The 24,411-nt window shown below is 29.0% G+C and overlaps 1 protein-coding gene across 19 annotated transcripts in view; it reads right to left on the bottom strand.

Annotated features, from left to right (window-relative positions):
- Positions 1–570: 570 nt before the first annotated feature.
- LOC105226827 (patronin) overlaps positions 571–24,411 on the bottom strand; it is a 42,781-nt gene continuing 18,940 nt past the window's right edge. For 7 of the 19 annotated variants that reach the window (XM_029550423.2, XM_011205895.4, XM_011205899.4 and 4 more), the window contains 10 exons: positions 23,013–24,224; positions 22,401–22,946; positions 21,560–21,796; positions 16,885–17,074; positions 15,813–15,890; positions 13,358–13,429; positions 12,509–12,607; positions 8,187–8,375; positions 2,915–3,197; positions 571–1,965 (listed from right to left, as the gene is read on the bottom strand). In XM_029550423.2, the coding sequence (XP_029406283.2) occupies positions 1,821–1,965; positions 2,915–3,197; positions 8,187–8,375; positions 12,509–12,607; positions 13,358–13,429; positions 15,813–15,890; positions 16,885–17,074; positions 21,560–21,796; positions 22,401–22,946; positions 23,013–24,224 (3,051 nt within the window). In that variant the 3' untranslated portion in view covers positions 571–1,820. The remainder of the gene's footprint in view (positions 1,966–2,914; positions 3,198–8,186; positions 8,376–12,508; positions 12,608–13,357; positions 13,430–15,812; positions 15,891–16,884; positions 17,075–21,559; positions 21,797–22,400; positions 22,947–23,012; positions 24,225–24,411) is intronic. The other 12 variants (XM_011205905.4, XM_011205909.4, XM_011205907.4 and 9 more) reach the window with 10 other exon arrangements.

Genomic DNA, 24,411 nt, shown 5'->3' with positions numbered 1-24,411 from the left:
AAAATCTTCAATTACAATCAAACTTCAAGCATTAATATCTTTTAAACGGTTACGAAAAATATGCAATAGACCATTTGGTAGAGTATTTCCTGCAAAATCTTTGATTTTCTAAACTTTCCGTTACAATTAAGCGCTTCTACTTGGAGAGATTCTTGTAGAGTTGCCACAGAATATATTTTTCAGCGCACAAAAAAAACAAATGCGTTTTTTGACTCACCCTAATGTACATAATTCTGCTGTTAGCCGCACTGACATTTACACCCACTTGCTACGCAGCAGCAACAAAATCCACATTTTATGCTTGTAAGTATGTATTTATGTACGTATTCATATTTATTCGTTATGCTTTTGTTAGGACATACATACCAACACTTTGCATATGTGTATATATATATGTATATATGTAATTTATGCGTATATATACTATGTATGTATGTAGTTGTTCCACATTCAATTTATTGCTACAAAATTATTTCTATGAAAGAGCGTTTAAAAAAAATCCATTCTATATATATTTGTTTTTTTTTTCACATAAAAAAGTTTAAAATATAACAGTATTAATTAATTAATTTAATTAAAAAAAAAAAGTTAAAATAATAAATCTGAGTTCACTCAAATGTAAGATTACAGTGAATACTATTAGTTTTCGTACTTATTTGTTTTTATAGCTTTTTTCGTTTGCTGTTGTTGTTGTTTTGTAAAATTAGCATGTAAAATAACTAGTATTTAGTACAGACGACGAGTAGGTGTGTGTGAGCGTGTTTGCATGTTTTTTTTGCTTTTTTTCCTCGTTGTGTATGTCTGTGTATGTGTGTGTGTGTGTGTTAGTTAAAGAGCAAAAGAAGTATACAAGTATAACTTTGACAAGAGCCGTTAAGTCACATATCATACAATACATACACACGTATTAGATGTACATACAGTTGTAGGTATGTATCTATGCATGCATGTATGTATATGTATGTATGCATATTACATAGTGATTATTTTTAAATAAGTTCAACAGGTGTTTTATACTATCAAGCTTATAAAAGAGAATTAATTAAATATATGTATACATATATATATTTATTATTATTATTAATAATATTTTTCTTTAATTTCTGTATGCATGTGTGCGGATATATGCCTATATACATAGATGTGTATGTATATATGAATATCCTAGTTGTAGAAGTGTGTGTGTGTGTACTGTAGTGTATATGTGTGTGTGTGACACTTTGCGCCAGCTTAAGCTTATATTTGGCTTTCCAGCCACACAACAAGACAGACAGTTACGTTTAGACTAACTCTCTCTTGCATTAGCGCTCTCTTTTTGCACTGTTCTTCGCTTTACACACTTTACGGCGCTGCGCAAGCGCTTTTTAACTTTTAAGTTTTGCAGTTAGTAAATGTTAGTTATTTACTTTTTGTTCAATTTTTCGCAAACATTTGCTCGCTTTTTCCTTTCTTCTTTGTAAAACTTGCGCGCTTTGTTCCTATTTTCCTTATTTTTTTGCTTTTTTGCATTATCAATCAATGATGCCATTTATATATTATATATATAAGTTAGGTATGTAAATGTATATGCATATATGTATGTATATATATATAACTTTCGAACCAACAATTTACATCTACATATATATATGTATGTAACTCAGGCAACAATTTCCATGATGTCTTGGCTGTTTTCTCTTCTCTTCTCTTTCCGCTAACAGCAACAACATTATCGGGCAATTCCTTCGAGCACACATACACACACACAAAGAGAAGCGTTGCCATATGTGGTAATAGTAGTAAAGCGGCCACTTGCGCGCCATATTATGTAACGCTACACCTTATATAACTAACGCCATATCCTTTTTACTGGGCAAATGCACCTTCTTGCCCTGCCACAGCGAGTTGTGAATCGTAAATGCATCGATGGTGACCGTTAGATGTTTTGTATGGACTTGTGAAAAGCATTTGCCGCCTGAGTTGTATCTGTAAAAAAAACAAACAAAAAATTAAAATCATTTATGCTCACATTAAGGTGGGTAAAAAAAATCCGAATATTTAAAAAATTAAATTTATTTATGCTCACATAAGGGTGGGTAAAAAAAATCCGAATATTTAAAAAATTAAATTTATTTATGCTCACATAAGGGTGGGTGAAAAAAAACCGAATATTTAAAAAACAAAAAAATATTTATATTTTATAGGGTGGACCAAAAAACCACGAATAACATTAGGGTGGGTAAAAAAAAAATGGATTTTTCCTACTTGGTACTCTGAATAATACATGTCTAGACATCTCTAGGAGGTGTGAGAACTTAATTGTAACGGGAAAGTCCGATTATTTTTACTCACATTAGGGTGGGTCAAGCAAATTTGAATATTATTTACCACTTGGTACGCTAAAATTACGTTTTTAGATAACTCTAAGATGCTATGAGCTTCCACTTGTAACTTGAAGGTACGGTCTTCAGCATTACAGTTTCTTTCTTATTTTTTTTAAGAAAATTTAAAGCTCTACAAGTTTTTCGTAAACCTTACCGTTTAAAAGCTATTAACGGTTGAAAATTGATTATTTTAAAGCAACTTTTTTATTTAGGTATTTTATAAAATAATAAATAATTTAAATTTCAAAAATGACGGTTTTTGTAGAAAATTTACGGCTTTACAAAAATGAAAAAACTCCTCTGCCTTCTCGTTACAACTAAGAGTTCACGCCTTTTAGGAAATGTCTAGAAACATATTTCTCAGAGTACTACGCGAAAAAAAATATTTAAATTTTTTTTGACCCACCCTAATGTGAATAATAATAATTTTCAATTCATACTTTGAGAGACGTTCTTAGTCTATCAACCAATTTTTTGGCGCACCAAGCGAAAAAAAATTTTCACATTTTTGAACCACCCTAACTCACTGTACATACAAATTTTATACTCACTTGAAGAATTTGTCAAACATGACTTCATCCACTTGACTAGGTCCCGTACCGTACAATTTGGTTACTTGATCCATTTCGGGCACATAGCTGTACAATGCACGGAATTGACAGCCGGCATCGCGGAAGAGCACGAGAAAATGTTTCGCTTCGGAGCGTGCAATCTTCTCGAGTACTTTTTGTTTGGCCTCACGATTCACCGCACCGGGAAAAACGCAATATTCGACGGCATTCAATATGATTCCACGATTCGATTTGGCGGCTGGTTGCTTATACAGTTTCGGACCTGAGAGAGTGAGAGCGTAATATTTATTATAGAAATATGAGATAAGTTTTTTTTAGTGTTTACAAAGACTTAAACTTTAGGACAGACTACCCATATACTATATGTATGTGTTTAAACGGTCAATATTAAGTAAGGTATGTAGGTACGGTACAAGTGTAGCAACAATAAACTGCAGTTAACGGTAATATTAAATAAATGAAAATATTACAATTTATTTATTAACAACTTGAATAACTTATGAGTAGAATATATTACTGAATTTACTAAATATTTGGAACTCAACGAGGCTATAAGTTTAGGGAGCATACTTATTAAAAATTTTAAGGTTAGGTATGTAGTAAAAAATAAAAATACGTTTTGATTGAAACAAATAATATTTATAATAACAAATATATTAAACATATTTGATACAGAAAACATATTTACCAAAACTTTATAAAGATAACTAAAAACACAGCAAATTATGAAAAAATTTAACTTAGAATTAAAAAAAATCTACGAATTAAAAAAAATCTACGTATTTTTTTTAATTATTTGATCACCCTAATGTTGTTATCTAGTTTAGCAAATTTTTTCGAAATATAAAAAAATAGTTAAATGTGTAATAAATTGACTATTTTTCACTATCTAATTAGATTTGATTAAAAAAAAATACGAATAATTTTTTTTAATTTTTTGGTCACCCTAATGTTCGTATCTAGAGTTGTAATTTATTTCGAAATAGCTGCAGTTATCTATATTGAACATATTTAATACCGAAAATGTATTTATTAAAGGTTTATAAAAATAATCAAAAATAAATATAAATATATATTATAAATTAAAAAAAAAATGTAAACTTTAAAACTTAAATAAAAAAATTATTTAAGTGTATAATATAACAAGTAATTTTCAATATCTAATTAGATTTTTTTAAATGCTAAATAATAATCAGATTTCTTTAAAAAAAAATATAATTAAAATATTGTTTCGTTTTTGGATCACCCTAATGTTGTTGTTTTACGAAATAACAACTTTTTAATGCGATTTTTTTAACATTTTACTCAAACTAAAAAATAAATAATAATAGTAAAATAAAATAAATATATACATGTATATAAATAATAACAGTAAACTGAATAAATTAGATTCGTTATTAATTTTTTTAAGCTAAAAAATAAACTAAAACAAATAATTTATCAGCATAATATACATAATTGGATATGATTTAAAAAAAATTCGAACTAAAATGTTTTTCATTTTTTAAGCCACCCTAATGTTGATGTTTTTAGAAAAACCTAATTTTTAAGGCGATTTTTTTATCAAATTTCATTTAAACACAAAAATGTATAATAAAAAATAAACGATAAAATAAATAATAAAATACATTATTTATAGATTCGTTAATATTATTTTTTTTTTCAAAGGCTAAAAAACCAAATTGAAGCAAAAAATTTATCAGCATAATATTGTAGTATAATTACATTTGATTTAAGAAAATACTTATTAAAAATTTTCTCAGCTTTTTTTGCCCACCCTAAAGTTCATATTTAGTTATATATTTTTCGCAAAACTTTTGTTGTTGAGATTTTTAAAAATATTTCCTTAAATAAAAAATATTAAAAAAAAAATCAGAAAAAAATTAAAAAAAAAAATTTAAAAAAAATATAAAAAATTAAAAAAAAATCAAAAAAAAAAAAAAATAAAATAAAAAATTTTAAATAAAAAATTTAAAAAATAACAATAAAAATTAAAAAAAAAATAAAAATATAATAATTATTACTTAAAAATTCTTTAAAATTAAAATTTTTAATCAAAAGCCAGAAAAAAATCAAATTAACGCAAATAATTTATCGTCTTAATATTGCATAATTAGATTAGATTTAAAAAAATATATATATAAATTTAAAAAAAAATATATATAAATTAAAAAAATAATGAAATAAATAAAACGTAATAACTAAAAAAAAATAAAAGTAATAATTAAAGAAAATAAAAATAATAAAATAAATTGTTTTATAAATTCTCTAAAATTAAAATTTTTTATTAAAAGCCTAAAAAAAAATATTAGCATAATATTACATAGAAACTTCCAGTAATTTTTCGCATTTCCCACCACTTTAACTATATTTTTTAATCTTTAGCAATTTTTCACAGTTTTTTCGTAAGAATTCGTATTTTACGTTAATTTCTATTCCGGCAGTTATTATGCATTGGTTTTCAATGAAAGAAAAAATAAATAGAAATACAAAGCATGCAAAAAAGGACATCCCTAAGACATACATATGTACACACGCCAACTTCATGGTATGTATACAAGTCTTCAAAACTAGCGAAACTGACAAATAATGCGCGCTTTTTTATTATATAATATTCTCCAAGAAAAAAAAATTAAATAAATAATACATGCAAAAAAAGAACAACCCTAATACATTTAAATAAGTGCAATATTTTGACAATTTAATAAAAATTGAGATAGTTTGAAATAATTAACATAATACGCACCCCAAAATATTCTATTCAACGAAAAAAATATTTAAAATAAATTTAAAGCTATAAGAACAGCCCTAATACTTGTGTATGTCACATATATTTCTAAGAACATATTGTCATTGCTGTGAATATATACTTAAATTATTCTGCTTATACTTGATTACGAGAAAAAAGACGACACAAATAAATAACCACGCCCATCTTTGGTCTTAAAATTATTACTTATACATTTATATTCGTTATGCGAGAATTCGGATATTTTATAAAGAATTATTACAGCGATTAGGCGATAATATGTAAGATAATGGAGCTGAAGTCAAAGAAATGATAAGTGTACATGTATTTATATTTTTTTGTTCATGTATATTAGGGTGTGTCTCTCATGTGCGAGAAAAAATTACATACACATAAGGACATAAACGATTTTGCTCGATTGAAAATTCGGAGGTAATTGGAAATTTAAACGACTTGTTGCTAGGGTTGACTAAAATTAATATTAAAAAAATAATATAAACAAATAAAAAAGTTAAAAAATTAAATAAAAATATATGAAAAAATTAAAAGTATAAAAAAATTAAAAAAACAAAGAAACTTAGGAAAAAATTAAAAAAAAATACACAAAAGAAAATTAAAAAAATAGTTTAAAAGTAAGAAAAAAAGTAAGTTTAAAGTAAAAGAAAAGAAATTTAGAAAAAAAAAATTAATGAAATAAAATAAAATTATGAAAAAATTGAAAATATATAAAAAAAATAACAAACAAAATTTTAAAGAAAAAATTAAAATAAACAAAAAAAAAATATATAAATAAAATATTAAAATAAAAAAAAATATATATATAAAGAAGTTAAAAAACAAAAAAAAATTAATGGAAAAAATTTAAAAGAAAAAAGAACCAAAATGGAAATTACACTTTCTTTAATTTATTTTTTTTATAACAATAAAAAAAATTCTTAAAGCTTATTAGCTAAAAATTTATGAATTTAAATAAAAAATGAAACTAGAATTAGTTAAAAAAAAAAAAAAAATTGTAACTTTTTTATAAATTTGCGGAAAAAATTGATTTTGTTTAAATCATATTTTTTAAATAATTATTTTAAATTTATTATTTGATACAAAAATTTGTAAAAGAAAATATTTTTTTTAATAAATCAAATAGATAAACTATTTTTTTAATAAATAAAAAGAAAAAAAATTAAAACATAAAAAGTATAAGAATTATAAATAAAAAAATGTAAAAAATATAATATAAAAACTTAAATATAAAATATTAAAAAATAATAATAAAAAATAGTCTACGATTTCCCTCGCAGGGAAGTTTTTTTTGTAACACAAAAAATTTTAGCTGCCTATTTTTAAACAATTTTTTTGAACTAAGAATTTTTGTAAATTCAAAATAATTTTTTTTATATTTTTTTCAATTTTTTTTTGATGCAAAAAAAATTATAATTTTGATCTAAGAACTTTTGTAGACCCAAAACAGTTTTCTTAATGCGATTTTTGTTGTAAAAAAATCCATTTTTTCATTTTATTTTTTATTTATTTTGATTACTAATAAGATTTTTAAAGTAAAAAAAAAAATATTTTTTTGTAAAAAACAAAGAAATTTTTTTTTTGTAAAAAATATTTTTTGTAAATATATTTTTTGTAAAAAAAATTTTTTTTGTAAAAAAAGAATTTTTAATTTTTTTTAAATTATTTCGAACTTACGAGAATTTTAAAGAAATATTTTTTTTAATTTATGGTTTTGTTGTAAAAAAATTTATTTTTTTTCATTTTATTTTTTATTTATTTTGATTACTAATAAGATTTTTAAAGTAAAAAAAAAAATATTTTTTTGTAAAAAAAATTTTTTTTGTAAAAAAAGAATTTTTAATTTTTTTTAAATTATTTCGAACTTACGAGAATTTTAAAGAAATATTTTTTTTAATTTATGGTTTTGTTGTAAAAAAAAATATAATTAATAAAAAAAAATTAAAAAGTTATATGAGACCCACCCTAATGTGTCAATTATTTTTGTTGTGGCAAATATAATATTTTGCAATTGGACATAGTAAAAAGGCACTCCTTAATGTGTGTATGAATGTAAGAATCACTTTGCGGAGACTTTTTAATTAAAATATTTTTTTTTTTAAGAAAATAATAATAATAAAAAAGTAAATGGAATGATACATTTTTTAAATGAAGAAAACTCAAAAAAATTGAAGAAAATTAGCAAAATGCGGGAATGAAATAAATTTAAACTCATATACGTACACACATGCATATGTATGTATGCATGTACGCATATGTATATGCATGTATGAATGTACTATATATGTGAACTGTGTATATATGTATACAAAAATAACAGTATATTTTCATATAAAATGCATTTGATGCGTACGTGCTTGTATGTGTTTGTGTGAGCGTGTTTGTGTGTTGTTCATAATAACAAAAATTGTATGCAATAGATATGTATGTAGGTGTATTTGTTTTTGTATTGATTAGTTATGCGTAGCAAACAAAAAAAATACAAACCCGAATATTCCATTGAGCCTAGATTGGCCGATAGCAGGCCCGATCCATCATCGAAGCCGCGTCGTTTCGATATCAAACCTGGTGGCAGTGAGCCCGGTCCGGATGGCGACGGCATATGCCTACCTGAGGCCATGCCCGGCGATGGCGCACGACGTGGCGGTGTGGCACGACCCAATCCCGAATCTGTATCTAGGCCAAGGTGCGTTTCGGTACAAAACAACAATACACAACAACAACCAACATGAGCAACGACAGCGAACGTTCATGTGTAGATAGGCAGAGATACAGGCAGGCAGGCAGACAGTCAGGCAGTTAGACGGGCAGGCAGGCGGTTTACACAGCAATATGCACACACGAGTACGTTTCAGTTACAAAGTAGTGATTTTGTTTTTCAAAATTCGAGTTTTGTTTTTGAAATTTTGAGATTTTTTTGTTTTTGTTTATTCAATGCGGTAATGACAGCGAGCGAGCGTATGGGCGAGCACGTTAGATTTGACCCGAATTTGTATGATGTTAGTTTGGAGAAAAGATAAAAAAACAACAACGCATGTGCATAATTTAACATTTGCCAAATATAATGAAGAATGTGTTTTTTAGGTTAAGCTTAGTTTTGAGTTTTTGTTTTTTTTTTATAATTTTTTAGCTTTTTTAGTAAAAATAAAATTATATTAACTGAATGCAATAAGTAACTAGCGTTTTTGTGGTTATGTAAGTTAATATTTTGCTTCGAATATGCGACTGTTTGTTAACTCAATGTAAGTATGTAAGTTTATAAGCATGTACATAAGTTTTTAATTAAGTATTTGTGCAATTGGTCAAGTTGAACGCGAATATTTTAGAAAACAGTTGAGAATTCTTTAGGAATTTCAAACACAGTATAACGGTTATTAATATATTTTGTATATGTAAACATATATATATGTATGTATGTACAAATGCGGTTATGTAGTTGTGTGAGTATGTAAAATATACATATATTTGTACACAAGTTTGTGAGTGGTTTGGTAAATTATATTTGTAAAGTTATGAAAGATTTATGGTTGAAATATTATGTGATTATTTCCTTGAAATTCTTTATGAACACGCTTCGCACACAAACTTTAGTAAGCTTTCATTAACTCTTTTCTGTCGCTTATCTGCTAACTGCTGAATTTGTAACACAAACACAAAAACAAATTTTTAGATTCATTCTTTTACAATTTTTTCCGAAAACGGTTGGAACAAAATACGTAAGTAATTAAAAAAAAGAAAACATAAAATAAAAAAAAATTAAAAAAAAAATATAAAAACAAAAAAAAAAATAAAAAAAAAGAAATAAAAAAAAAAATAAAAAAAAAAATAATAAAATAAAAAAAAATTAAAAAAAAAATATAAAAACAAAAAAAAAAATAAAAAAAAAGAAATAAAAAAAAAAATAAAAAAAAAAATAATACTTAAAAAAAGAAATGTAAAAAAATATGATAAATAATAAATAAGAATAAAAATATTAAAAGCAAAAAGATTAAAAAAAAACATAAAAAAATTTTAATTGCAAAATATTTTTACCAAAAACTTTCAAATACAAAATATTACATAAAAATATTTAAAAAAAATAAAATAAATTAAATATTAAAGGAAAAAATATTAAAAAAGTTAAAAATTAAAATAATAATAGTTTTTTTTATTCAAATAAATTTTTATTTACAAAAAAAATCCAAAATAATTTCATCAAAAATTTATTTATGTTATAAAAAGTTTTAAAATATAAAAAAAAACATTGAACTAAAAAAAATTACATAAATTAAAAAGTTAGAAATTAAAAAAAATTTAAAATTAATTAAAAATTTAAATAAATTAAAGATTGCAATAAATTAAATTTAAAATAAAAAAAATTAATTAAATAAATTTTTAAATTAAATAAATTATTTTTTTTTATCGCAAAATAATTTTACCAAATATTAAATGTATGTATGTATATATACATATTTTTGGTAAAATTAGAGTTTTCAAATATAAAATAGCATGAAATAAAGAATTCCAAAAATTAAAAGTCTAGAAATTAAGAAAATTGAAAATTAATTAAAGATGTAAAAAAATTAAATTATTGCAAAAATTAAATTAAATAAAAAAAAATAATTAAAAAAAATAATTTAAAATAAAAAATTTATTAAAAAAAATAAATTAAACAAAAAAAAATTAATTTAAAATAATTTAAAATAAAAAAATTAAATAAAAAATTAAAATAAATGAAATATTTCTGTTTCTATTTAAATGAATCAATTATTTTCTTAAAAAATAATTGCAATTTTTGGGTTTAAAGTTTATAAAATTATTTCCGTAGTATTACTTTACATTTTTTTAAATTTTCAAAAATATTGGTGTGTTACAAACCAGTCACTTATATTGAATCTTGCCTATTATCAGAGCAACAATAATTTTAAAATTAAAAATAGTATGGCCGATTTTAAAACGAAATTCGTTTCATAGCCTAAAAGTATGCAACAACTTTTCGTCAACTTTGTATATAACAAGCTTTATTCATATATTTAAAACTCTTAATACTTAAGGACAACTGCTTTTTGTTTTCTTACTTTTAGTGCAATCATCCCAAAAGTATGCAATAAATATTTTAGCAAGTTTGAAAGCAGCATATTTTGCGCGACATTTTTATAACTAAAAATCACAAAATGCGTAACCAAACCAAAATTAACTGTACTTGTATGACTGAAGTTTTGTTAGAAAATGGGCGTGGTTATTATAACATTTGAACTTAATTTGGTATTATAAATACGATTTTATATGGAATGTGGCACGCAATTTACAATTCGAGAGTATTTTTAATATGAATTCGACTTTGTTACAAATATTCCTGACACTAAAAATTATTAAAAAAAAGCAAGTAATAAATTAAAAACAAAAACACAAAAAAGACATACATTAATAAATATTAGGGTGGGTTAAAAAACGAATAATATTTTTAGCTTGGCACTCTGAAAACTAGGTTTTTGGCCACCTCTACGAAAATCTCTACAAAAGTGAGCTCTCAATTGTAAGGGGCAGGTCCTGAGTCTTACAGCTTTCTATTATTTTTGTTGACAGATAGAAAAATTCATATTTCTTTATTTTATTTATGCTTCCACCTAGTTGTAGAATTATGAATTCAAACTTGTAGAGATTATGGGTGTACTAGAAATAATTTTTGTGAGTAAAAAATTAAAAAAAAAATCGTTTTTTGACCCACCCTAATAAATGCATTTTGGTTGAGTTTCACGAAATTATACTTTTTGATTCGATTAAAATAATCGGTTTGCAAGATTTATTTTTTTCTATTTGTTTTTGTAAACAAATATTTAATATTATATTTAATTTAAAATTGCAAAATTAAATTATTTCAAAAAAATATTTTGCCGCAAAGTAGTTTTTAATTTCATTCAGATTTAACACCGTTTTTTTTTTAATATTTTTCTAAAACTAAACTTGTAAATTTCTTTAATTTTTATCCGGTAGGAAAACATTCTATTAATTTTTTTCCGATAAGAAATTTTTTTCAATAATAAAATTTTTTAAATTAATTTTAACCAATTTTTTTTAATTTTTTCCGGTACGAATATATTTTTTTAAAATGTGAAATCCATCCATCAAATGCAACACTAATCTTTTATGGATTTAGACTATATTCACCACACAACTAATATTTCGTGTTTTTTATACAACAACAAAAATTTTTTTTTTTTTTAATAAGGCTCACTTTAGAAAATAAAGCTCAAGCACAAAACTTTCAATTTTACAAAGTGTACATAAAAAATGTTATAAATAATTGTTTAAGAACAACCACAATTGAATGTATAATAATCTCACAAAACACTACATATAAAGGAGCTGCGCACACGCTGTATTGCGCACAACGCTACTGAACGCCATAAACGTAAAAACGATTTTCGGAAACTATACAATACGTTTATGTATGTACGTATATATGACAAAATCTAAAAGTTCACCACAAGTACAATTCTCGAAAGTAATATTAAAGCCAACACAAATGGAAAGTGGAAAGGAGTAGAAAGTAGATATAAGTAAATATGTATGTATATTGCATAAATACGAGTATGACGCGTATAAAATACTTTGGGAGCAACAAGTTGGGTAAAAACAATAAGAAACCAAAACCAGAACCAAAACAAAAACCAAACCACCAACCACCAGAGAGTAAGCAATTTTTTGTTGTACTTATTTTTTTTTAAGGCTACGCAGATTAATATTGCTTGCTTTTAGCCAAAATGCTTTTGTTTTTTGTTTCATAATATACTTTTTTGTTTGTTTTGTAATTGGTCTTCGGTTCTTACCACACAGATTCATTAGCGAATTCGACTTGCGACCACGGAAATTAAGGCTACTTCCTTTAGCTACAGATATACGTGAACGGCCTCGATCGACGGTTGGTTCTGGAAAAAGGCCCATAATATAGGCGTTTGTTTTGGTTTGTACACATTAATTAATTTAAAAATATTTTTTTTTTTTGTAATTTTTTTTTTTTGTTTTTGGTAGTATATGCGGTATTGAAGTAGTTAGGAAAAAAAAACGGAAAAATATAGAATGCTCTTAGAATAGTAAGGTTAAGTGTGAAATAAAAACAATATGGTAGCACTAAAATAATTGAATTGCATAAGCGACCACTTTGCGGGCCGACCCGAATGCCAACACCACTTTTTCCCCCACTTGTGTTTGTGTGTGTGTATATATATATAAATAATAACTAGGGTTGCTAATAGATATTTATAAAACTTAATATATATATATATGTATAAATAATATGCAATAAATAGATAGTTATATACACTTTGCCAGCACAAATCAGTCGGGAAGCAGTTCACCTTCTGCACCAGGTGAGAGACTAAACGCACCGTGGGTACATGCATATGCACGCATGTCTGTATGTATAGTATGTGTATATGTATGTGTGTATATAGGTTAACTAATTGTACCTTTACGCATATATAAGGATATTGTTATGTACTTAATAGACTTATATGTACTAATACATATGTATATCTATGCACCTATACATAGATATTAGACATTATAAATATATATGTGTATGTATAGTTAAATAAAAATATATTTGTATGCATGTATGTTGTTAAATAATTGTAAGTTTCATAAGTGTTTAGCTTAAATTAATACCCATCACCAACCTCTTGATGCTTTATATGATCCCCTGCGCCCAATCGGTGTCGAACTTGTGCTTGGGTATTCATCAGGTGATTCTGTTTAAAAAATACACATATGTATATATAAGTATAGTATGAGTTGTTTAAAAAATAGTTAGATGAAATAAGGTTGCAAGTGCAATGAAATGGTTATTATGTAATATATGCCTTATTTAATAAAATATTAACACTGTAACACTGTAACTCTAGCATGCTAAAAAATATATTAGAAATGTATGTAGGCAAAACTAATATATTTATATAATAATTTTTTTTATTTTTTGAATATTGTTTTATAACCCTTTTTACTAAAAAAAAAAATATTTAATAAAAAAAAATTTTTTTTTTTAAATTTTTATTAAAAAAAATATTTTTAAAATTCTTATTTTTAAAAAAAATAAAAAAAAATATAAAATTTTATTTTATTAATATTAATAGAAAAATTATTTGATTTTTTTTTAATTTTTCCATTTTATAATTATTTAATTTGGTAAAAATTATTATTGTTTTAATTATGCATGTATTATTATAAAGGGTAGTCGAAAAAGCCTTTTTTCACTCATATTTGAACAGCTGTAACTTTTTTTGAACTCCCCCGAATTTAATTTTTTCGTGGTGAAATGAAGCTTAAAATCTCACCTTTCCAACACTAGATGGTATGACACAATGTGATTGGTAGCACTGGAGATATACGACTGAAACGACATCTATTGACAAAATACGAAAAGACTTTTTCGACTACCCAATATAAACGAGTCTCTACTTAAACTGCTTTTATGAATGAAACGATCTAAAATGTTTTTTTTTTGCAACCAAAATTTTTAGAAGACTGCGAAACAAACTCGAAATGCAAAAGCGCGTATTTTAAAGTGTTTAAAGAACGGCTGTTTGTCGCTAAAATAAAAAGTAGAATATAATGTAATATAAAACTGCTTTACAATATTTAAATTATGTTTTAGAAGAATATATTATGTTTTTAAAAAATAAATTGTTTAAAAAAAAATAAAGGATTTTATAGACTGGCTTTACGTAGAGTTAAAAAGCTGTTCGCAATTAATATGAGGTGAATTATGCAATTTGAAATTTTTATAATTTTTGTTAAAACATTTAAATTAGTCTTCAATGCGTTTGTTGTTGTAACGCTGATGATATACATACATATGTAAATATTGTATGAGCTGTAACTGCATGCTCATATAGGCCATGCATATATGATATATTGCTTATGTAATTTATGAAAAAATTTATGAAATGAAATTATTATTATTTGTTTAGTGGTATATTGTTTGAGTTGCTGTAGCTAAAAATAATTTTTTTTTTTTTAATGTAAAATGTTGTTTTGATTTTTAAAGAGTCAGTACCTTACAAATTTGTCTATTTCGATATTTTTTAAATTTACATCTGCAATATTTTTAAGCTAACGTTTAAAGTTTGCTTTTTATTTTCTTCTATTATTTTTCTCAAATTTTTTCTTAAAATTTTTTTTTTTAATTATTATTTTTTTTTAATTATTTTTTTTTTTAATTATTTTTTAATTATTATTTTTTTTTAATTATTATTTTTTTTTAATTATTAATTTTTTTTTTCAAAAAAATTCAAAAAAAATATTTTTCGTTTTTAATTTTATTTTTAAATTATTAATTTTTTTCAAAATTCTTAAAAAAAAATTTTTAAAAATTATTTGGAAAAATTTATTTAGAAATTAAAAAATTAGAAATAAAAAAAATTAAGAAATGAAAAAAAGATATTTAAAAAACTAAAATAAAAATTATTATATATGTAAATAATTTTTTTTTTTTAATTTTAATCATTTTATTTTAATTTTTAAAATATTTTTTTTAATTCCTTAATTTTTTCCAAATTTTTAAAATATTTGTTAATATAATTTCTTAAATATTTTTATTTAATTTCTTAACTTTTTTAATTTTTAAATAATTTTTTTCGAATTCCTAATTTTTTTTTAATTAATTAAAGTTTTTAAAATATTTTCTTAGACATTTTCAATTATGTGTTTTTTTTTATTTTTATTTCTCAATGTTTTTTTTAATATATTAAAGTTTTTAAAATATTTTTTTTTTACATTTCTAATTATGTTTTTTTTTTAATTTTATTTCTCAATGTTTTTTTATTTATTAAAGTTTATAAAATGTTTTTTTTTTTTCACATTTCTTATTAATTTTTATTTTATTTCTCAATTTTTTATTTTTTAAATATTTTTCCAAAAATTCTGAATTATTTTTTTTTATTAAAATGTCTTAAATATTTTTTTTGGTAAATTTTTTAAATATTTTTTACCTTGATTTATATTATTTTAATATTTTATCCCTAATTTTTTTTTTTTAATTTTTCAACTATTTTTTCTGCTTTCTTTTTAGCTTTACTCAATTTTCATATATACACAAAAAAATTAGTTTTGCTTATGTTTTAGTAGATTATTTACCTTTCACAGTTAGAGAATCGTGCGAGCCTCTATAAAAATCTCTTCTCAGCGTGTTGGAATTGCTCAATGTACCGTAGGCTACAGAGTTTTGCAGCGAACAAATGCAGCCAAAAGGCGTAATTAACACACAACGAAAAAAAAACAACAACAAATAAATTATGAACAATAAATAAATAAATAAGAAAAAATACAACAAAATTTTTGGGTTTAAAGCGAAATGTAAAAACAACAATTGGAGTTGATTGCTTGCATGCCTCGCATTCTGTTTTTGTTTTTGTAAAAAAAAAACAAATCGAAAAGAAAAAACGCTTTTAAAACACAACACAAAGATGTTTTGAAGGAAAATAAGCAAAATGTCACGCTGCACAAAAAAAAATAATAATAATTCAAAAACAACAAACACAGCACACAAAAAATACATTTCTTTTGTAAAAAAATTTGAAAATATTTTTAATAGGTATAATAATGCAAAAAATGTGTAAAAATTATATAGTGTACTGCCAAGCACAAACAGCTTGGAAATATGTGCATTTCGTATGGAAAAATTCAAACAAAAAAAATTAGAAATAAAAATATTGTTTACTACTAAAAGCTTTACAAATCACTCAAAATGCAAAAAAGGAAAAGTTTTTTTACATACCATTACATAAGATTTCTTTATTTACATATGTATATGTAGTATATACCCACTGCTGATATTTTAAAATCAATTCTAACCTCACTGTTGCAGTGTTTTTCAAAGCGTGCTATAAAAAGATTTTTTGTGACTTGTGTATGTGTGTGTGTGCACGCTTAAATCATAACTGTAAAGCAGCTTTTATGTGATATTGGAATTTATAAGTTTTTTGGTGTGTGTGTTTTTTTTTTTGATAAATTACAACAATTATATACAAGGAGAAGTAGAATGTAAGGCATGTAAGTTGCAAATAGTTTTGAAATTGTATCGAGCAATAGAAATACATTTACAAAACGTAGCAAGCAACAATTTACAAGTAGAAGAAAACTTGAACTCGCTAAGAAAAGGAACTGAGTATTCGTTTTTTCAAGTGTGTGTATATGTGTGTTTGCTCACCTGTTAGATTGGTACTAGAACCTTTTTTACTACGACTAGAAATACTCGATGCCTCACTCAAGTCCACAGAACCGTCATCGACATGTATGGTCTTGGGACGTGGCCGTGTGGGACGCGTTTGACGCAGACGTGGCGTTGTGGAATTCTGTGCTGACTGTTTCATTGTTAATTCGCGATCAAGCGTCTTACCCTAAATTGATTTCAGAATAGATCATGTTATTGAAAATTGTAATAAGACAAAAAACTTATTCCAAAAATTAATAAAGGTTAAAAATTAAAAATAAATATATTAATATATATGTATAAAAAATTTAAAAATTAAATTATATTAAAAAATATTATGAAAAAAAAAATGTTTTGAATTTAAAAAATATAAAAAAAAATAAAAAAAATAAAAAAAACTACAAAAAAACTACAAAAAAAACTAAAAAAAATAAAAAAAGCTAAAATAAATAAAAAAAAATTAGTTTAAAAAAAAAATAAACAAAAAACAATAATAATATATAATAAAAGAAATTAAAATTTTAAAATTTAAAATAATAAACCTTAAAAAAATTAAATAAATTTAATTAAAAAAAAATAAAGAAAAAATTAAAAAAAAAATATTAAAAAATAATTAAAAAAAAATTAATTAGAACAAAAAAAACTAAAAAAAATAAAAAAAAACTAAAATAAACAAAAAAAATATTTAAAAAAAATAATAAAAAAAATAACAATAATAATATATAATAAAAGCAATGAAAAGTTTAAAATTGAAAATAATAAACCTTAAAAAAATTAAATAAATTTAATTAAAAAAAAATAAAGAAAAAACAATTAATTAGAAAAAATTTAAAAAAATTAAAAAACGATAAAAAAAATATTAAAAATAATTAAAAAAAAAATTAATTAAAAATAACTTTCCACTTTCCGAAAAAATTAGTGAAATCCGCGTTTATAGTTTATATTATTCGCCGTTGTATCTACCTGCGATGGCGTTTATGTTTTTATTATTATAATAATAATTATAATAATAATAATTTATGTTAATAATAATATTATTATATTTTATTTTATTTTATTTTTTTTTTTTTTTTAATGTATTGCGAGTATATATTTTTTTTTCGGATTTATTGGTATGCCCTCGTACTTGTGTACCGGAAAGGGTCAATACCTTTTGGTATATACGTATGTATGTATGTGTGCACGATATGTGCTTCGTATGCATATAATTATGCTTAAATTACTTTAATACGGTGCAAACCTGCTTGTCCCACTCACACAATCTCAATAATTGCGAAAGCAAATTTAACTGCGTATATTGCCAACAAAAGGCATCATTCTATGTTGCACATAAACAACTTTCACAACACATCTCATAGTAGCGCTTTTTCAAGAAAAGCCACGGGTTTAGTTGCAACAGCAACTCCCGAAACAGAAACTCAACAAAATTGCCAAGAGACACCATGCTGCTCAAAGGCATTAAAAACTCAAACTCTGCACAGCGAGAATCAAAGTAAGGTATTACTACCAAACAGCAGTTGTCTCCATCGAACATCGAGGAGAAACTGTTCAAACTAAGAGCCCTAATAGACCAAGGATCGCAACGATCATTCTAGCGTCTAGGGCACAAAAATAGGCTAAAACTGCCAACAAAACAAGCCAATTATGAAATTACGGGAATGGGCGGAAGAGTAGTACAAAAACTCTAACAAAATATAGCCCCATTACCTAATTTCCCCCCAAGCGGATAAGCGCATTCAAGCAAATGCTATTGTCTTACCGCAATTAACAAACATGCTTCCAAGCTATCAAATAAATAGCAAGCATTGGGATAAGATTTCACATCTGACTCCAGCAGACCCCCAACTGCAACACCCCCGCTCAAATAGACCTGCTATTAGGCAGCGATCTCATATCGCAAAATTATTCTAGATGGTGTTGAAAAAATTTCTAAAACACTACTGGCGCAAATACCATTTTCGGATGGGTCCTAAGTGGACTAGTTGCGGAACCAGTCACAGCAATGACAACTCAAGTTGAGGAAATCTCAAAACGAGTACCTCAATTCACAATTGAGAAAATTTTGGGAGTTAGAGGAACTCCCCCCCATTTCAATTACAACACCAGAAGATCAGTATTGTGAAGGACTTTTACAAAGCCACAACTACTCGATCAGCTAATGGTCGGTATGTCGTACGACTACAATAAAACAACAATTTCCAGACACACTCGCCTTGGGTCACTCTCGCACCTCTGCAATACAGCAGTTTCTAAGTATGGAGAAAAACCTACTTAGAAAAGGTGAGCTTAAACAAGTTTATGATGGTGACGTGGAGGAATACCTTCTTTTATATCACATGGAGGAAGTAAGCCCATGTGAAAAAATCATAAGAGGCAAAATATTACTCTTCTACTTGCCACATCATGCAGTAGTAAAGCATGACAAAAAAAACAACAAAAGTCAGAGTTGTCTTCAATGCCTCCAGAAACACTAGGCTCGGGGAATTCCCTAAATGACATTCTATTTACGGGACCCACACTCCAACCAGATCTAATGCTCCTCATATTGAACTGGCGTATATACAAATACGTATTCAATGGGATGTCGAAAAGATGTATCGACAAATACTGGTTCATAAAGATGATCAAGATTTTCAGCGGATTATTTTCCGAAAATCTGCAAATAGTCCACTACGCGACTTCAATTAAAAACAGTTACCTTTGGCGTAAACTGTGCCCCATATCTAGCCATTCGTACACTACACGAAACTGGCAGAAGACACAAGTCAGAATTTCCTCTGGCAACACAAGTGTTAAAAAAACACAGACGTATGTAAGACGATATCTTGTCTGGGAGCCACAGCCTCTCACAAGCATACGAGTCCTTATCACAAGTGATAAAGGCCTCAACACCGCAGGGTTTCCCCTAAAAAAGATCACGGCTAATCACCCAAATATCTTGAAAAATATACGAACGACAATTTGTTGGATACTAATTTCCTTATATTCGAAAAGGAAAGTACAACAAAAACACTGGGCATCCAATGGAATGCGATATCGGACAGTTTTCATACACGACTGAGTCCATATCCGCATTATCCGCCATTACAAAACGCCAAATTCTCTCCTCTGTGCAAAAACTTTTCGACCCCGCAGGATGGCTTTCGCCAATTATGATACAAGCGAAAATCCTGATTCAAGAATTATGGCTAGACGGAACTGACTGGGACGAACAATGTGAAACCTCTTTCGCTTAGAAAGATTGGTCCCAGTTCGCTAATAACCTAAAAGACATTTCGCAGATACAAATTCCACGGTGGGTAAATTATTCCCCCGAATACAAAGTGGAACTACACGGCTTCTGCGAACGCCTCTGAAAAGGCATATTGTGCCGCTATATATGTGCGCACCCAAAGCGATATTGCAACTACAAGCCACCTACTAGTGGCAAAAGCAAAAGTTGCGCCTCTAAAAAACCATAAGTCTACCACGACTTGAACTCTGTGGCGCTCTGCTCCTAGCAAAGCTAGTCTCCATGGTGCAAGACCCACTTAAAACCCCCACGGCTTCTGCGACGCAACCAACTGTTGCCCGAAGTGCAACACGCGCAAATCCGACGCCGGTGCCAGCAGACCCACAGCGCCTCCGATGCCCGCTTTGCCGCCGCCCCCACAGGTTGCCGCATTGCGGCATTTTTAAGAGGATGCTGCTCCGCTCCGCCAGCAGATTGTACAGGCACATGGCCACTGCCTAAATTGTCTGGCACCTACCCACTCCACATCGGAGTGTACATCCGGGTATACGTGCCAATATGCATGCGGCCACATCACACGCTCCTTCATCGGGACGGCAGACCATTACTTGCCCCCTCCAGTCGTGCTACGACCCGACGACCGCAGGCGAAACCGTGCTGCACGAACACGAAGAGCTGAGCCACCACCAGAATCCCGAACACGCACTCGGCGCCAACAACACAATACCTCTACGCGGCGGCGTCAACCCAGGCCGCGGTCTCGCCAACCACTGGGCTTAGTAACGTGGTGGCCACATTGCAGCAGTTGCAAAGGCTACTAGGCTAATAATTTGCCTAGGGGGGCCGGGATGTCTAAATGACTCTCGGCTTACCCTATCATGAAAACACAGCCACACCACATTTCAACACACAAAATCACCATAACAGCACACCACACTCACCACTCACCTTCCACATCACACCAATACACTCAAACGTGACACCACACTTCCAACTAGAACACAAAAAAAAAAAGGGACGGACAACTCCAGCCAGACACACTTCGTTTTTGGCTTCCGCAAGGGACTCAACGCTTGTGCGCATACGCTTTCGCAGCATCGCCTTTTTTCTTTTCGTTTCCTCCCACGTACATCAACGGTCGTCGATTCCGCCGCCGATTGGAATATCCGTCCAAATTTACATTTTGTAAACATTGAAAACGTTTGTAAAGTTAATAAAAAGAGTATTCCGAAAACCTATTCTTTTAAAAAAATTTTATAACAAGTGAGTTCGGAAATAAAGGTGAGTTCACCACTGAATAATAATAAACACAATTAACGAAAAAATTTTAATCAAAAAGAAATTAATTTACAAAAAATTTAATTCCAAATAAAATTAAATATGTAAAAAGCCAAACATTGATGTTCATTTTATTTGTTGTTATATTTCCGCTTTGCTTACCTCCCGTTCGGCCTCTTCGATGGCCTTTTTCAATCGATGTTGTTCCAAAATTGCCGCTCGTCGCGCCATTTGTTCTTCTTTCTTGCGCGCCTTCTCCTCTTCCTTCTCACGCTCCATTTCACGCTTGCGTGCCGCTTCGATTTCTTTACGCGCCTTCGCCTCCTCTTGCTGTTGGCGGCGCTGTAGTGACTGCAGCATGATTTTTTCTTTGCGACGCTCCATTTCATCGATAGATTCCTGGGTGTGAGCGGAATGTGGAATTTTTAATAAGAAAATGTTACAAGTAAAAAAAAGAACGCTGAAGTTTATGTGGAAGATAATAAATGCGGAGGGTTACTTAAGAGGTTTCTAATATGTGTTAAAGTGATAAAAAAAAATATTTATCTCGTCGAAAGAAAAAGTTTTTCATACATGCACTTTATTGGGATTGTTCAGTTTGTATGACAGCTATATGCTATAGCGATCCGATCTGAATAATTTCTTCGGAAAATGCTTTAATGCTTTAGGTATTAACCCATGTCGAATTTCGTGAAGATATCTCGTAAAATGAAAAAGTTTTCATACAACCACTTGATTCCGATCGTTCAGTTTGTGTGCCAGCTATGTGATATTGTGGTCCGATATCGGCGGTTCCGACACATGAGCAGCTTTTTGGGAAAAAAATTGCGTGTGCAAAATTTCAGATCAATATCTCGAAAACTGAGTACTAGTTTGCGAATATACACACAGACAGACATAACTGAATCGACTCAGGTCATCCTGCTGATCATTTTATATACAAACTTCGTGGCAAACTTTATAAATCCTGTTCAGAACACTCAAAAACATTTCCACCACTTACCCGATCCAAGTTGCTCACATCGGTGCCGATGACCAACGCCTTCGCCTGACTACTGCTACCACCCGCACCGGCAGCATTTGTAGTTTGATGACTACGCGTTATGGGCGGTGAGGACGACAGTGCCGCCGCCGTCGCAGACACACTGAATTGATGTACGGGCGAACGTGGTTGCGCTACTGGCGCTTTTTGGCTATTGAGGTCATCATGGCGTAACTGTATAGGCGCATCCGTGTACTTATTGTATGTAGCCGTATTAATGTCGTTCATTTTGCCACCATTCTTAAGCGTATCCATATTGCCAACGCCACCGGCGTACTGACGCAACAGCGTGCCACCATTGTAGGTTGGGTTGTTGTCTTCGCTGATGCTGTGCGAACGATTGAGTGGTTCCATTTTGATGCCGGACACCGCCTGGTGATCGGTGCTATCCATGCTACGCTCCTTCTTCGGCGAACGTTTCGCACGCAAGGGTGGTTTCGGGCGCTTGGGTTGGTTATCGTCGAATGAAATGTAAAAGCCTTTCTCGGTTTTCGCATCGCGTGGATCCTGTTAGAGTGTGTTTCGAGCATAATTATATAATAACGGTCAATATATTGCTATAGCATGCATTACCTGAAAACTGTTGGCGTTGACAGCGGGTCTGGACGGCGACGGTATGCGATAGGTGAGGTTGCCGCTGGTTATGTGCAACTTTTGCGGCAACAGCTCGTTGCCACCGTCGTAGCTGCCGTCACTGCCGTGCTGTTGATAGTGTTGCTGTTGTTGTTGCTGTTGCTGCTGCTGCATTTGATACTGCTGCTGCTGGTGTGCATAGTCGGCGATGCGCGTATGCTGCATCGATTCGATTATATTACGTTCCAACTCCTCCACATCATCCTCATCGCCAATAAAGCATATGCTCTGTGGCGCCATCATATCATCGCACATTTGTTGGCCACCCGAAGAATTTGAGGAAGACGTCGCCGCTGTTGGCGGCGCTTGTTTCGTTGTCATTGGCATATTGGTGATGGAGTGTTGACGCTGCAGACCGCCACCGCCACCGCCGCCGCCGCCATCGTTGCTGTTGTGTTGCATGTGCTGCGGTGAGGAGCGGAAGAGATGCTGATACTCACCACCGCCATCGTTTTGGTGCAACACAAATCCACCTTCACGTCCACTGTTGCCCGCCATTTGATTGGACTTCTTCCAAGTGTAGTTGCCGTCCATGGGCAGCGTTGAACGTTGCTTTTGCTGTTGCCAGGCATTCACATCCACCAAAGGCGCTTGCGACTGCTGATACTGTTGTTGTTGTTGCTGCTGCTCGTACACCGACTGATTCCACGTCCGTCGTTGCGGTTGCGCTGGTTGCGGCGACATTTCATGCGGATACATGGGATTCGGTTGTGGTGAGCTCGGATCACGGCCGTAATCATCGTACATGCTGGCCCGATTCATGTATTGTGGTGGCGTTTGGTTGTGGTGTGGTGCGTATTGTGGCGGACCGGGTGGTCCACCGTATACGTGGTTGTTGTAAGGAACCATATTATCGTTATATAACTTCTGTGGTTGCATATAGTGTGGTTGTTGTTGCATCATTGGTGGCGGCTGCTGTGGCGACACATATTGCCCGTGTTCGTTTATATATTGCATTGGCATTGATGGCATTTGTTGCTGTTGTTGTTGTTGGTAGGGATCGCGACTGGGCGGACGCGAGTTGTAGAGATTGGCATGTGGATTGTATGGGGAATGTGCAAGATGTGGTGTCGAACCGAAATTGTGCTGTTGTTGTTGCATTTGCATTTGATTGAAATTGTCGCTGAGATGTTGTTGTGAACCGTACGGTGGCTGCGGCGGGTTAGAGGTGTGTATGTTATATTAGTTTTTAGTTTACAGTTATGCGTGTATGAAACACAAGAAATAAATAGAAACAAAAACAATTATTGTTGTAAGTGCGCACATTGGGTTTGAGGCGTTTAGGCATTAGTGGTAGTTGCGGTTTGCCACACAAAAATGTGGTTTTAAAAACAAAAAC

Source organism: Bactrocera dorsalis, chromosome 3, assembly GCF_023373825.1.
Source record: "Bactrocera dorsalis isolate Fly_Bdor chromosome 3, ASM2337382v1, whole genome shotgun sequence".
Classification (NCBI taxonomy): Eukaryota; Metazoa; Arthropoda; class Insecta; order Diptera; family Tephritidae; genus Bactrocera; species Bactrocera dorsalis.
Note: the sequence above shows the minus strand (reverse complement) of the source record. Positions and strands in the feature narration are given on the sequence as shown.